Below are 13,788 nucleotides of genomic sequence, written 5' to 3' on the forward strand. Positions count from 1 at the left end.
GGAGGGGAACACACTTGCTGAGTATCTCTCCCAGTTACAGAGTGAGAGGACTGCGGGTTAAAGGCTGTCAGCAGGTGCTCACAGCATTCCTCACATCCCATTGTACTCCTCCATGCTCATAGAAACCAACTGGATGTGGGCTGGTGACCACCCAGAGCAGAGCCAGTAAGTTTCCTGCAATCTTCTAGTCCCACAGTACTGCAGGACTTTGCAGGCAAGTGTTTGGGATTCCCAAGCAGGGAGGGTCAGGCTGTGCTCACGACACCGCCTGATGCTGCTTCAGGCGCCTTTAGATGAGAGTAGGCTGGTGAGACGCAAGCTGCCCCATGTGGGCTGAGCAATGTGAGCAGGCAATGCGTTTCTTTTGTGGTTAGTAAAGATGCTGGCTCTGGTTTGGTCTGTGCTCAGACTTTACCAAGGTGGCAGAGGACCCATGCACTAAAGCAACTATAGTTACTTCAGTCCTGTTATGGGAGCCGGCAAACTAGCTCTGCAATCCAGGAGCGGACTCCTCTGTCTCCATTCCTCCTTGGGAAAATAGGATCAAGTCTCTTCCAGTGCAGGAAGAGACGTAAAGAGTCTGAAAATAGCACGTAAATGTTCCTGGCTGTCAGGCTCACACAGGTTTATAAATCCCTCCCTGGAAGTTTATGAATCTGCTTCTCAGAGCAGAGGGAAACAAACTAGCCACAGCTTCATTTTAATGACAAACACCTACCCCACTGCATTTGCCTGGGAGGAAAGCAAAGCGGTTAAAGGCGAAAGCGGACTGTGCAGGAAGAGAAGGAAGAAAGCACGCCATACAGAAAAGAACAGGATTTAATCCACAACCATGTCAGCTGGGTGCAGTGTGCCAGAGTCCAGAGAGCCTCTGGACAGAGACCAGCCCAAGGTTGCCAATTTTTATATGACTGCCAGCACAGTGCTGTGGAGACCTTTAAAGAGAAGCCACAGCCTGCCTGTCTCGCTCACAGCGAGGGCAGCACTGGGCCTCTGAGGCCCCCGGGCAGGGTGGCTGCCCAGCCCGAAGGCCAGGCTCGCTGCCTGCCCTGAAGGTCAGGCTGCCCGCAGGCTCAGCCGCTTGCTCCCCATGTCCAAGAGATGCCCTCTCCTGGGCACCCAGCGAGCCACATGAAGCGTCACTAACGGGGAGCTTCGGCTTAGGCTGCAGACAGGTTGGAAGTTGTCACTCAGCAGCTGTTCTGAAGAGATGGGAAAGGATGGGAAAAGCGGCATTTCAAAGAGAAGTCCTCTCTGCTTACTGCAGCAGATCGTTGGAGAGCTTTCTTGTACGAGTGAGAGGCGGCACTGAGGGACTGACAAGTCGTCAGGGCTAGCCCCAGAGCTGGCCCTGGGGGATTGCAGAGTCCCACCTCCTAGCACATACTACGAGCATTGACCTCTCCTTTTGTGGGGGGAACCCCACAAATTCTCTGAGCCTCTTGCAACTAACCATCTGTTACACGTACCATCCCGTGCCTCAGTGGGCACACTCCCCCATGGCACACCTTTGCTCGCATGGGAGGAATGTCCTGTTTAGATTTCAGCGAGTTTAGGGAATCCCAGTTTCAGGGCCTTACTGATTCATGCTACTGGAAATACAAATCAGTGTGGAAAACTGGAATGATAAAGTAATCAAACACATTTACTCAGCAAATTGTCCACCCCACTGCTCTCTCAGCAGGACTTCTGTTGTGACAAAAGAGCTCTTGTAAGAGCGGTTTGGGTGCCTGCAGCACCTACGTACATGCACATACATAAGCATGTTTTCTTTCATTACTCTGTCCTCTTCCTCTCATTGATCATATTGAATCAGACAGGAGGGAAAGGACAGAAGCAGCTGAGGAGAAAAAAGGAAAAGAGTGAAAGCAACAAATGAGGAGAAAAGGAAGAAGAAAAGGTGTTGAAGGGAAGGCCAGTGCTAGGAGAGGCCAGGAAGGCCACGTCTCGGATCTGGCTTTAACAGTACAGTGCAAGGTTCCTTGTACAGCTCTGGAGAGACAAAAGGATGTGCTGATTATTGGATGTGTCTTGGGGGAATTCGGCCTAGCTTTTGGGAACAGAATGCAAGAGAGGAGGGGGTCAGATGCAAGCTGGCAGCATCTGTCCTTCAATAGGGACTATATTTAGATAGTGGTATGTGGGGGGTGAACACAAGCTGGGATGCTAAGAATAGAGTAATCCTGATAGTAATGCAGTGGCTTCACATTCTGCCCGAGTACAGCCCAGGGAACCTGTCTTGAAACTTTGCAATCACCCTCCCTGCTGGCCAGCACTACTTTGTAGGAAAGGAGATTTGCTGTGGGTAATCAGAAGTGGTCTGCAGTGCCTTTCAGGAATAAGCTGTAATATGTTCATGCCTTCTTCCCCATTGCCTCCCCAAGGCACCTCCCACCTCCTCTCATTGCAAAAGCTCAGTCTATAAGGAAGGAAGACAAATTACATCTTCAGTCTTCCCCTAATCTCCTAAAATCTTTCCAGCAGCAACCTAGAAAACTCAGGCAAAGTCAGGATTGTATACTGAATACAATCCATCTTCGCATCCAATGCCTCTTTGACTCTCTGTTTGCATCTCTCATCACATAGCTGCCCCTCTTCCCTCAGCAGCTGCAGTGCCATGGGGTCCAACACTCCCTGGCAACCTGGCAGTGTTTAAATTTCATTCCCAGCCTTATGTGAAATGTAGTCCTGTCACAGGGTTCGCATGGAGAGGCAAGAACTGCCTTGTTGTAGTATAAAGCAGTATAAAGCATTACCAAAAGAGAATGAACTCTGGCAGGAGTCAACCAGCATTTGGGTCTGCTCCTCCTAGAACTTCCTGCTCAGCCAAACCACAAACGCAGTAGTTGCTAAATGCAAGAGCAGAAACAAACACCCTCCATCTCTTCTTCTTTCTGAACATCTGCGTTGACATCATTTTGGTTGCTAGAACAGCTTGTTTTTCCTCCAAGGCCAGGGCCTAATCTTTACTTGTGCAAGGATGGACATCCCTGTGGCAGAAGCACTAGAGTGGGATTCAGGAGACCTGGATGATTTTTTTATGTGACCTTGGAGAAAACACTCAGACTGTGAGCCATAAATGACCAGAGCCTGGAAATGAGGATGTTTTTCAACAGTCTTTTACTCTGCCTCTTAAATTTTCTTTGTCTCAGCTGCCCACCTGAACACAGGGATCCAGTAAGATACTGGATTTTTTTATGCTTTAAGTATGTGAATAACATCACATCTTCATGACAATGCCATATTTTTACTGGAAGCTATTTTACAGGAGAATGTTTACTCTAATCCATTATAATTACACTAACCATTAAAACTGCACTTTTCTATTTAGTTCCAATAACTTCCTGACCAAACACTGTACTCCTGTTTAAGAGGTGTCACTGGATGACTCGCCTCTTGGTAAAGTAGGTTCAGTGTCTCTGCAGACCAGGTCACCCACAGTGAAGCTTAATTAGGCAGTCTTTGTATAGAGAAAGAAGGGAGAGAACACACACTTTCTGGGATGAACACAGCAAGGGGGAATGGTGAAAGAAGGCATCTTGAGTGGCAGGACAGACTTGGGTGGCTTCTGGGCAAGGGGTTTAGAGATGAAACTTGGTAGTGGCAGAGGATGCCAGTGCTGGCCAATCAGTTAAGTGCACACAAGACTACTGTAATATGTTACTGCCTAGGGTGTACTGGTGAGGGGGATATTGATATCCCAATGTGGGAAAGGGAGCACAACCTCTTCAGTGCACTGGACTTAACTCTGATTCATACCAGGGGGTACAAGCTGATAAAAAAACAAATGCAAGCAACCAGGGGTTGACAGTTTTCTCTCTCTGTTGAAACCAAGTGCCTTAAAAAGAGCATTTTGTCATGATAATACAAGGAGGGGAAGAGAAAACAACCTCAGAGAATCCATCTTCTTTGCACAGGGCTTGTTGCTGGGAACAGTTATCTAGCCAGAGCTGCTGCAGGTAGATAAAAAGAGGCTTTATCTCCATGGCTTTTTGCTACTTGATGGGAGATTAGCTGAAAAGTGAGTGAAGTGTAATAACAATGACAAGGAATAATGCTACGTGTACTAGAATAGATACTAAAAGTATTTGATAAGCATTTTACTCTCAACAGAGTAAACAGCAGGATACCAAGGGGTTTTTATATGAATCAAGGATTTAGAAGGAACAGATAAATTTGTCAAAAAGCAAGAGTCTATGTGCCCACATCTAGCTGCTGGGACAAAAGGAATTGAGTATTCAGAAGAAACATGCATGTCCCATGTAGGTCCTTTTCTAGAAGCTCAGCCTTGCTCCTTTTGACATAAGAGATTTTAGGATCAAAATCTAAGAGAATAAGAGCTCAGAAGCAAATCTAGCCACCAAAATGTCTCTTTACAGGGGTAGGTACTGAACTGGGACAGAAGGAATGAGAGCGCCTTGAACACAGGGCAGAGTCATCCAGAGACATGGTTTCAGTCCTCCAGAACAAGATGTTCTCACCCTTAGCACTGCATGCTGGTACTGTGCTCTAGAGGACACTAAGGATATGCGAGGCCGGAATAAAACCCTTAGTCAGAACAGAAGACTCTTTTCAGCTGCTACCAATTGTTAACAGCAGCAGTCTTAAGTATAATATGCCTCCACAGTATTTATGCTGAGAGAGGGCAAACTAGAAGAAGAGCTACCTACTATTATTTTGATAGAATGAAGATACAATCCAAGACAAAAATACCACTTATGTTTGCCAAAAGTTATTGTACATAGCATTTGTCATATTTTCAAGTGTGGGTTACTGTACCAAAACACAGCACTCACTAACCCTGAGAGAGCCTCTCAGCAATGGTCTGAGGAGGATAAGCACTACTGTTCTGCAGCAGGCAGGATAAGATCAGCCACAGGTACGGATTGGACAAGTATCCCATTCACCTGAAGTATTCACTTGAAGGATTCCAGGGGAACTTTGGATGCCCCTTGCAGCATCTTTGTAGCATCTTGTAGGTATGAACGTGCATGAAAAACAAGGCTCAGCCTTCATAGATTTATTCAGTAGTTCTAGCAAGTAGCAAGTTGAACGATGCCAGCGAATGAACCTGGGCTCTGGACCACAATTGCCAGTAGCATTAAGCTGTTGAAATGATCCTTGGCACATCTTTGGCTCAGGCCAGCTAATGCTCTCCAGAACAATCCCCAGGCACAGTCTGGATGCTAGAACAGACCATTCCCAAAGCTGCTGCCTGTGGGCAGCTTGCATGCGGCCATCATGTTTGGGAGAACAGGTTAATTTCTGGGCTTCATTTCACTCTGTAGCATCTAGCACCAGTGCCAGAGAGTGGTCCCAGGTACATTTAATGCATCAGGTGCAGATGTAGCTTGTATGGTTTCACTGCGAGTGCTGATAGTCATCTGTCAAGAGATTCTTCCAGGACTCCAGCCTGCTAATGGGCAAATAGGACATAAAGACGACCCTGTCCAGACTCTTCACCTCTGCAAGAAGGAGACGGAAAGCTTTTCTAGCAGTGTCCTTCAAACAGAAGTCTTAGACAACTTGTGGAAGCAAAAAGCACAGGGAAGCACAGCTGTGCTCACAGGGCAGAGGAGAATCCATTCAGGATAGTAACTTGTGAAAGACCAGGAGCCAACATCACGCTTTGTCACAGGCGTGATTGCCTCGTGTCCTTTTGAGGGAAGGTAGGAAGCGAGCAAAGAAAAAACACAGAATGAAGCGGCTTGGGCACTGAGAAAGGAATAGTTCAACAAATGGTTAAAGATTATCTGAAAATACACATAAAGTATAAATCAAGATTGTAATAGTAAGAGAGAATGGCATAACCACCAACCCAGTCCATCCACACAGTCTGCTCTCTGTACTTGATTCGGGAGGGAATTCCTGTGTAAGGTTACTTCCCTTGCAGATAGCTTCAAGCCCCAGTGAGGCACAAGGAACTGTGAACCAGATCATTAGCTGCTACAATCAGCAATGGTGATTTGCAACGCTGATAATACGGTTTTCTGTTTAGGCCGCCTTCTTATAATTGTACTGGAGGTCCCATCCCCACATCTCTGCTGGGAAGGAAGGGCAGAGCTCCCCTTCCAAGCTCTGCACCTTGCTCACTGCTGCCCCAGCGCTGTGCAGAGCTTGCAGCTTCTCGGCCAGACAGCAGCCCTGGAGCCCCCCACATTTTACTGGCACGCAGCGACTGCCAGGCCCAGCTGCTCCTTGGAAAGTTCCACCAGCGCTGCAGCCTGCACCAGCAGCCAAGGGTGGCACCTGCCTCAGCGCCGACAGGCTATAAAACATGTCCAGGAGCACTCCCAAAGCTGCTTGAGGCACTCCTCCCATAGTGCTAGCAGACATGCTCGGCCCTCCAGCATTAGTGACTGCTATAGACTAGGCTGCCAGCAGTGCTTTTTTAGGTGCGACAGTAAATGTTTGTGAAAACAGGTAAAGAACAGGCTGCAAACCTTTCATGGCAACGGGGAGAGTGGTTGCAAATCTGGAAGCCATCAGACCTATTTGGGTTAGAGCTAGCAGCCTCCAGTAGGAATAATGTCACATGAGCAAAGGTGAAGGGGACAGAGCAGCCAGGCCATGGGTCACCGAGACCAGCAGCACGGCATACAGGCAGCGAGGATAGCTGGCAGAGGAGACAGAAGAAACAGTGAATTGTCAGCAGAGAAACATACAGGAGAAAGTGGAGATATGTGAGAAAGAGGTAAAAAGGAGGTTGTAATGAACAACAGCTCTTAATTTAGAAGCTATACAATCCTGTGTCACTGCTTCTCCAAACAATTCACTCTGTTACTGCAGACTATTGGTACCAAACAGGGAACTGAAAGGAGCCTCTCGAGTTATCAAGGCCAATCCTCTGTTGTTTCAGATACCATATTGTTTACTCCAGTTCACAAACTGATTGCAAAAGGTTTTCAATTATTTTCTAGATCGGAAAGTTTTTGCTGAACCTCCCTGGTTATTTGTTTTGTGCACATTTGATCGGTGACATGTTGTCCTATATTTGAACAGGGCTGCTGGTACTCGCCCAACATCTATTTGTAGACAGTGATTATTATTTTTCAACCTTTCACTAGGTGAAAGAAGCCTTCTCTCCTCCCTTCCTTCTCTATAGGTGATCCACCTTAAATTCATTTTTCTTGGAAGCAGCTGGCTCCACAGGTGAGATGATATTTCCAGTGAATTCCCACTTGTGCATTAGACAGTAACATCAGTACTTTCCTATCTGTTAGATATGGTTACCTGAGGATTATTTGTTTCTGTATGCCTTTTTTTCAGAGATGCATCATTTTGCTGGCTCATTATCCTCTTGTGATGCCATAATACACCAAGGTCTTTCTCCTCTACTATCAGTACCAGCTGGAAAGCCTCCAGTTTCCACTTATTTCTTCAGTATTACTAATGCACTAGACTAGCTAGAGGTGCAAATGCCTTCCTTGCTTTGTATAGTGAGTAACTGGGTTTCCCTCTCATGGAATAAACCTTGGTTTGCAACAGGATCTGTAAAGTCAGCTTTGCAAGCACTTGCACCAACTAAAAGCTGCACTGTTCATCTCCATAAAAATTACTTTCCTAATGTAGTTCCATGTTATGTTTCTACTTTGGTTGATTATGAGCTTAATGCTTATGTCCTGTCTTGTGACTTTGCTCAGATTAGCTATTTTACATTTTGCTTAGTTTCAAGTTCATTTGATGCACATATCCTTATTGCAAAGAAATCCTCGAGGAACCTGATGGTATTGTTCACCCTTACTCTCTTTTTAGAATGAGTGAACTTTCTCATGATTTATAGCTTCTTCTTGCAAGGAACGCTGTACATGTCAGCACCATGTATTTTTCCTTCAGCCTTTCTAAAATAAAAATCTTGCCATCTATGGATGCTTTTTGTTACTTGCTTTTATGCTTTTTTCCTTTCTTTCCTGATGACTGTTTCTGGCCAAAGATTTGTTGGGTTGGGTTGCCATGTGCACCACAGCTATTGAGCTGTACCATGCCAGCTTTATTTTGGTAAGGGGTAGTGTAAAATTCCACTATACTTTATCTGCTTCACTGGATAAAAGATTCATTAGGAATCACAATAAGCCAAATATGAATGCACAGTAGTTCGACTAATTTCAGTTAAAAGGACGTTGCTGTAACTAAGAACAAAATGGGGATTTTCTTTTCCTTCTTGGGTTCTTTACTCTTTATTTTCCCCTTTATTTGTTTCTCTAGTTCTCTATATTCCACTCCTTCCTAATTTCTGCAGAAATATTCATGTCCTCTGTTGATGTTTGATCCTGCTGCGTATCTGCCTGCTGAGCATATCAATGTCTGCTGTTCTTTCAGCTTACTCATTACTCAATTGATATTTTAATACAACCTTAATTTAAAAATCATCTATTCTTTCTCACTGAGGGCTTCCCAGACAGTAATAAATTTTCTTTTACTTCTTCTTTTGTCTCACACTCTGCTCTTACAGTATCTGTTTTCATGAGACTGAATTTTTATGGTACCCCTTTCGTATACACATCAGACATTTTTAGCACCCAGACACTGCAAATTATTGTTTGAATGGAACAAAATAGTCAGTATGTGCTCTTGTAGGCAAGTTTAAGATTAAAGGAATGGACATTTGCAGTTACAGATCTGGAACCATATAGTTAGCTAGTGTTAATACTAACATTTCAGTCTTGCTTGTGCTATTTAAATTTGAGCTTTTTCCTCAATATCCACTGAGCACTGCTTGAAAGAAGCAATGTGTGTTTCCCTGATCCTGAGGCAGGCAGAGCTGGTTTGGCTCCGTAAGGTTACTTGAACACGCAGCTAGTTATGTATGGCCCAGGCTGTCCACAAGGTATATAATTGCAGCATTTTGCTCTAAGCATGTCCCTGAACCCTTAACCCACAGGGAGTCAGATGGCACAGAAGCTCTGTGGCAGCTGGATCCAGCACGTGAAGATCCAGCTGCTCTTCGACCCCTCTGTGTTGGCTGGACCGAGGTTTAGAATTGATCCCTTGCTTGGTCAAATGGTTTAAACTACAGCTATGCATCCTTTTGGTCTGTAGAAAAATGAGTTCACACCCCACTTCCAACATGTTCATTTACTTTATTTAGTTGTGGCCAGTTGAATACCTTGCACTACAAGGTAGTAGAAGGTAGATGGTATGCTCACTGTACACTCTGAGTTAGCTGCAACTTGAAAAAGCCAATAATTTAAGTCATCAGTGTGAAAAGCTTATGACAGAACAATCAAGTAGAGGCCCACCTATGTATTTGAAGAGGATAGAGAATAACGCTGAAAACATTCTAATGTCATTAAATACCATATCGTCTCAAAAAAAAAAAAGAAGAAAAAAGAAACCATATAGCAGACCCCTGAGACACTAACTGTATCCACTCAATTATCTCCTGGCACCTATTGGATATTCACATCTGTACTTCCTATCACATTTTCTCCAGATTCATCCATGTTCCTGTTCTGTCCTTCCTCATTCTGTCCAAATAGGTTTTGCTGTAAGAACCAAAGTGCTAATATTTCTGTTCTGCTAAGCCAAAGTTTTCCTGGTCCCATATGAACACTTCTCTTTCTCTGACAGCAATCAGCTCACTAATAGACTCTCTCATTTATCTAATCTGTCTTTCCTTACACACACAACACATTCTTCACCGTACTAATGAACACTGTGTTGCTATTTGACCTTACCTCTGCTAGGCAGGCTCAATCTCAGTGACACCTCCCTCTGACCACACTTCCCAGTGCTGCCCAATGGCACTGGCATTCTGGATGGAGGCCGAACAGAGCGAATTGCTCATCTACATGAGTCTCAGCTCCAACAAACTAATAGAGAAACAGACTACTACAGAATACTGTCCTGTTTCTCCATGCTATATCCTGTGGCCGCAATCCCTGGTCAGGCGTCTTTAGCGATGGGACCATTTCCATCTTTGGCTCCCAAAATATCCAAATGGACAGTGCTAATGATGTTAGAGTTTTGGAAGATGCTTTGCAGGCAGCATTTTGGCCCAGACTTCATCCTGCTGGTGTCAATAGCAGAATCCTAACTGCAGAAGAATGAAGAGTTGATCTTTAAACTTAAAGAGCTGAAAACTGAGATTCAAACTTCTGCTTTCTGCACAGTAAGAGGATGACAGTTAGGTTACTCTACGACTCCTGGGGGTTTATTCTCTTCTAAGCAGTTTACATACAGATATGATCTTACTCGGTTCCCAGTAAGGGTCTGTAAATCCTTTCTTTGGAGGCTGTTTAAACGGTGTTGCCTTTAAGAAAGTGCATATGTGTGGTCATTAAATTCTGGACAATAATAGCCCAAAATGATAATTATAAAATCAAAGTTCTGCTTGAAGAGTGGCGTATACTTTAAGCCTCAAATGGATTTGCATCAATTATATTTTCCATAACTATTTTTTTATGCAATATCCAAGTATTGTAAAATATATATATATATTTGTCTTGTTAGACTTAAGGTATGACACCTAGTTCTGGGTGAGAGCTACTTCTAGTTAATACCTTTCTGGAAGTGCTACTAATCCTTGAGCAATATTCCATTCATCTTAAGGTGCAACTTAGCCTGGGTAATGGCCAGTTCTTGCCGCTGTTTAGTCCTGACTAATCATTATAAGACACAGTATCTCTTCTCTCTTCAGTCCCAGTTTCTTGTCTATTGGGGGAAAAACAAAAGTCAACAGAATAGCCTAGACTCTACAGAGTTTATGTGGCCACTGAAAATCCCATTTTCCTAACAACCACTGATGCCAGATACCTGCTTCAATGATATTGATTTTCTCTTCAGCACCTGAAGCTCTGTATGTGCAGAAGTTGTTTTCCTGGAGAAAAATCATCTTTCTCTATGTAAGAAACATCCACTTCAGGGCCAAGCTATGGGATTCCAAACCATTTGGCAGAAGTTACAAATACTCCTTGACCTGGGGTGAGCCAAACGACACAGAACATTTCATTTTAAAATTCTCTGTCAGAGGCGCAGCCTGCTTAAGGAAGCAGAAGGAGCTGGGCACAGCATTTTTTCATTCCTGCTGCTGGGCGCCTTCCAGTGAGACATCCCAAGATATCATTGTGTCAAGGCTAATGCAGCTGTTATGAGCTTAATAAACAGAGGACTTCTTTTCCTAATTTTTAAGCTACTCAGTATGCTTTATGAAAAGAGAACAGTAACAGCTGTTTATCAAAAGGAGTGCAACTCAAGGTTCATGTTTATTCCTTTTTTATTATTTCATCTGCCATCCAAACAACTGCTTCTCTTTAATTCTTGAAATGGAACCAATATTTGCTGTTTAGAGCATGAAAATACTCACTTGAGACAATACTGAGAAAGTTTCACCAACCAAAGAGACCATAAGAAATGAGCATCTATTTTGAAAGCTGGAATATAGAACTGAACTGTTAGGGACAGTTGGATTGAATTACAAACATGGCTTTTGTTGCTTCACTTTAAATTATTTTTTCTTTAGTTGTATGTCTTACACAAGTGCTGAAGCTTCCATATTTGATACCTTTTACCTGCACCGTCACTATGGTTGCATCTCTGCTGACAACTGGTGAAAGCTGTACGGACCTGCACTGAAGCAAGTCTTCACCTGACACTTGTCTCTACCTCAGTAGCATCTATTTCAGGACCTGTATCCCACCCCACATCCTGCCTGACCATTCCACCCAAGTTTTCCTTTTAAGATCTGCTGCCACAGTAAGGAGTTCCTGCATTCCTTAGCGGTAGTGAGAGATACCTGACTCGGTAGGGATATCTGAGTTCAACAGAACACCTCTGCCCTCACAGTTCACATCTCGAGGTCCTACCTTTGACACTTGAAGGGGTCTTTTCTGCTCTGAACCCCCTTGCAGCCGGAAGCCCCAGGGGGCACCTCCAGACAGAGTGATGAGCATTTCTTCTTCAGCTCCCATGATTTCTTCACTTTGGATATTTTGTCTTCCCAACTTCAAAACAGACTCCAGTTCTTAACAGGTCGTATCTTCTACTCCCATCTCCACAATTCTCACGACTATTCCCCGGTCCGCCAAAAGGCCCTCTGTTCACTTTCTCCTTGAAGTTCACACACACACAAGAGGAGAGTTGAGACTGTCAAGCCCAGCCTTCCCTGCTCTTCTGGACTCTCAGCTGCTGCTCTGCCTATGATTAGACATTTGATTCTGCTCTTGGTAAGGGGCCAGAGTTGTCCCACACACGTGTCATGTCAATCTCACCCTCCATGCACCATGGATCTCTCACCGGAGCGTGGCTGAAAATAGCGCACCTCCTGTCTCTCCAGAGCTTTGTCTGACACTTAAAGCTGGAAGCATTTCAGTAAAAATTTCATTTCCACTTCCCATTCCAAATGCAAACTCTAGAGTCATCCAGCACTCAGGACTCATTAGTATGAGTTTCAGGCAAGGACATGACACAGGCATAAACTTGTGCAAGATCAGGTGATAGCACCTGACCCTGAGAAACTGAACAGAACCAGGTTGCAAGCGGTGTGCTCTCCACCTGTGTTTTCTCCCTGCAGCCAGTGTTACTACACACAGCAGCACTGTCTGCCCTGAAAACCACGGGCAGACTAGATGTAATGTGCTCCCTCTGCAGCTTCCCACTCCCTGACATCCCCTACAGCCACTCCTAATATTAGACTCCTGGACCAGAATAGCCGGGATTAGCTACACAGATGGGATTGGAACAGTTCTCTGTGGGGCACTGCATTCATAGACTCCCAATGGCCAAAAGGTCAGCTTTGCAGCTAGGTCCTTCACTGTCTTCTCTTTAGGACTGTGGCAGACAAGACCTCCTGGCTACCCCAAGCCACCTTGATCCCTTGGAGTTACAGCAGAAATAAAATCCATGTTCCTCCTTTTGCTACAGGGCTTTAAACGCTATTTTCTAAGAACCCAAGGGCAAACTTCTCTTCCTTAGTCTGCTTGTGTTTATCTCTAAGCGACTAACAAGCCTCTTACCACTCTGATACTCTCGCACTGCACCATTCAAAGAACGCAGTTTTGCTGTGACACCACTGCTCAGCTGACCACTCCGTTGCCAGCATTACACCACCACTCATCCAGTGTCGTTGCACGGTGCTGGTGAGCACACACCAACAAAACATTACTGGGCAGTGAACAACTCTTGCACGGCCAAACTGGCCCTGGGTGCTCCCAGTGGTGGTCTCTCACAGGCCGCTGGCGGGACACCCAGCCAAGCGCACCGTGACCGGGGCGGGCTGGCGCTGAGCCGCCTCCGGCCGCGGTCGTGCTGCGGCGCAGCCCTCAGCCGGCGACAGAGCCGCTCCTGCGGCAAAACGCTGGGTCCCGCACGGCGAGAAAACGGCCCCCGCGGCTCTGCCCCCCGCCGCAGCGGCCCCGCAAGAGCCCTCCCGCCCCGCTCGGGGCTGCCCTGGGCCCGAGGGGAGCGCACAGCGCCCGCCGGGCAGGCACGGCTCCGGGCTCGGCGCCCTGGCGACGGCCGATTGCCGGAGCGGCAGCTGGTCCCCGCCGGCCCCTCGGGCCGGGCCGGGCCGGGCCAGACCGCCCCCGCCGCCGCGGACACCGGCGCAGCGACACCGCGAAGCAGAGGAACGCGCGGCGACACGGCCGCCGTCCGGGCCCGCGGTGACGTCAGCGCCCACCGGCGGAGGGGGCGCGCGCGCTCCTCACCGCACGGCGCCTGCGCTACATCCGGGGCCGCCGGGTGGGGCGCGGTGGCGGCCGGGGGTTGGCGGGGAGTGCGGACGTGGCAGGCAGCGGGCGGGGGAGCGGCGCTTCCGGGGGAGCGGCGGGCCCGGGAGCCGGAAGTGGG

At 46.4% G+C, this 13,788-nt stretch overlaps 1 protein-coding gene across 1 annotated transcript in view; it reads right to left on the reverse strand.

The window, feature by feature from the left end:
• SYNPO2L (synaptopodin 2 like) overlaps window positions 1–11,909 on the reverse strand; it is a 35,415-nt gene extending 23,506 nt beyond the window's left edge. Inside the window, exon 1 of the mRNA XM_086616690.1 lies at window positions 11,805–11,909. Coding sequence (XP_086472816.1) covers window positions 11,805–11,909 — 105 coding nt within the window. The remainder of the gene's footprint in view (window positions 1–11,804) is intronic.
• Window positions 11,910–13,788: the final 1,879 nt, after the last annotated feature.

The sequence above is a fragment of the Tauraco erythrolophus genome, chromosome 9, assembly GCF_009769465.1.
Source record: "Tauraco erythrolophus isolate bTauEry1 chromosome 9, bTauEry1.pri, whole genome shotgun sequence".
NCBI lineage: Eukaryota > Metazoa > Chordata > Aves > Musophagiformes > Musophagidae > Tauraco > Tauraco erythrolophus.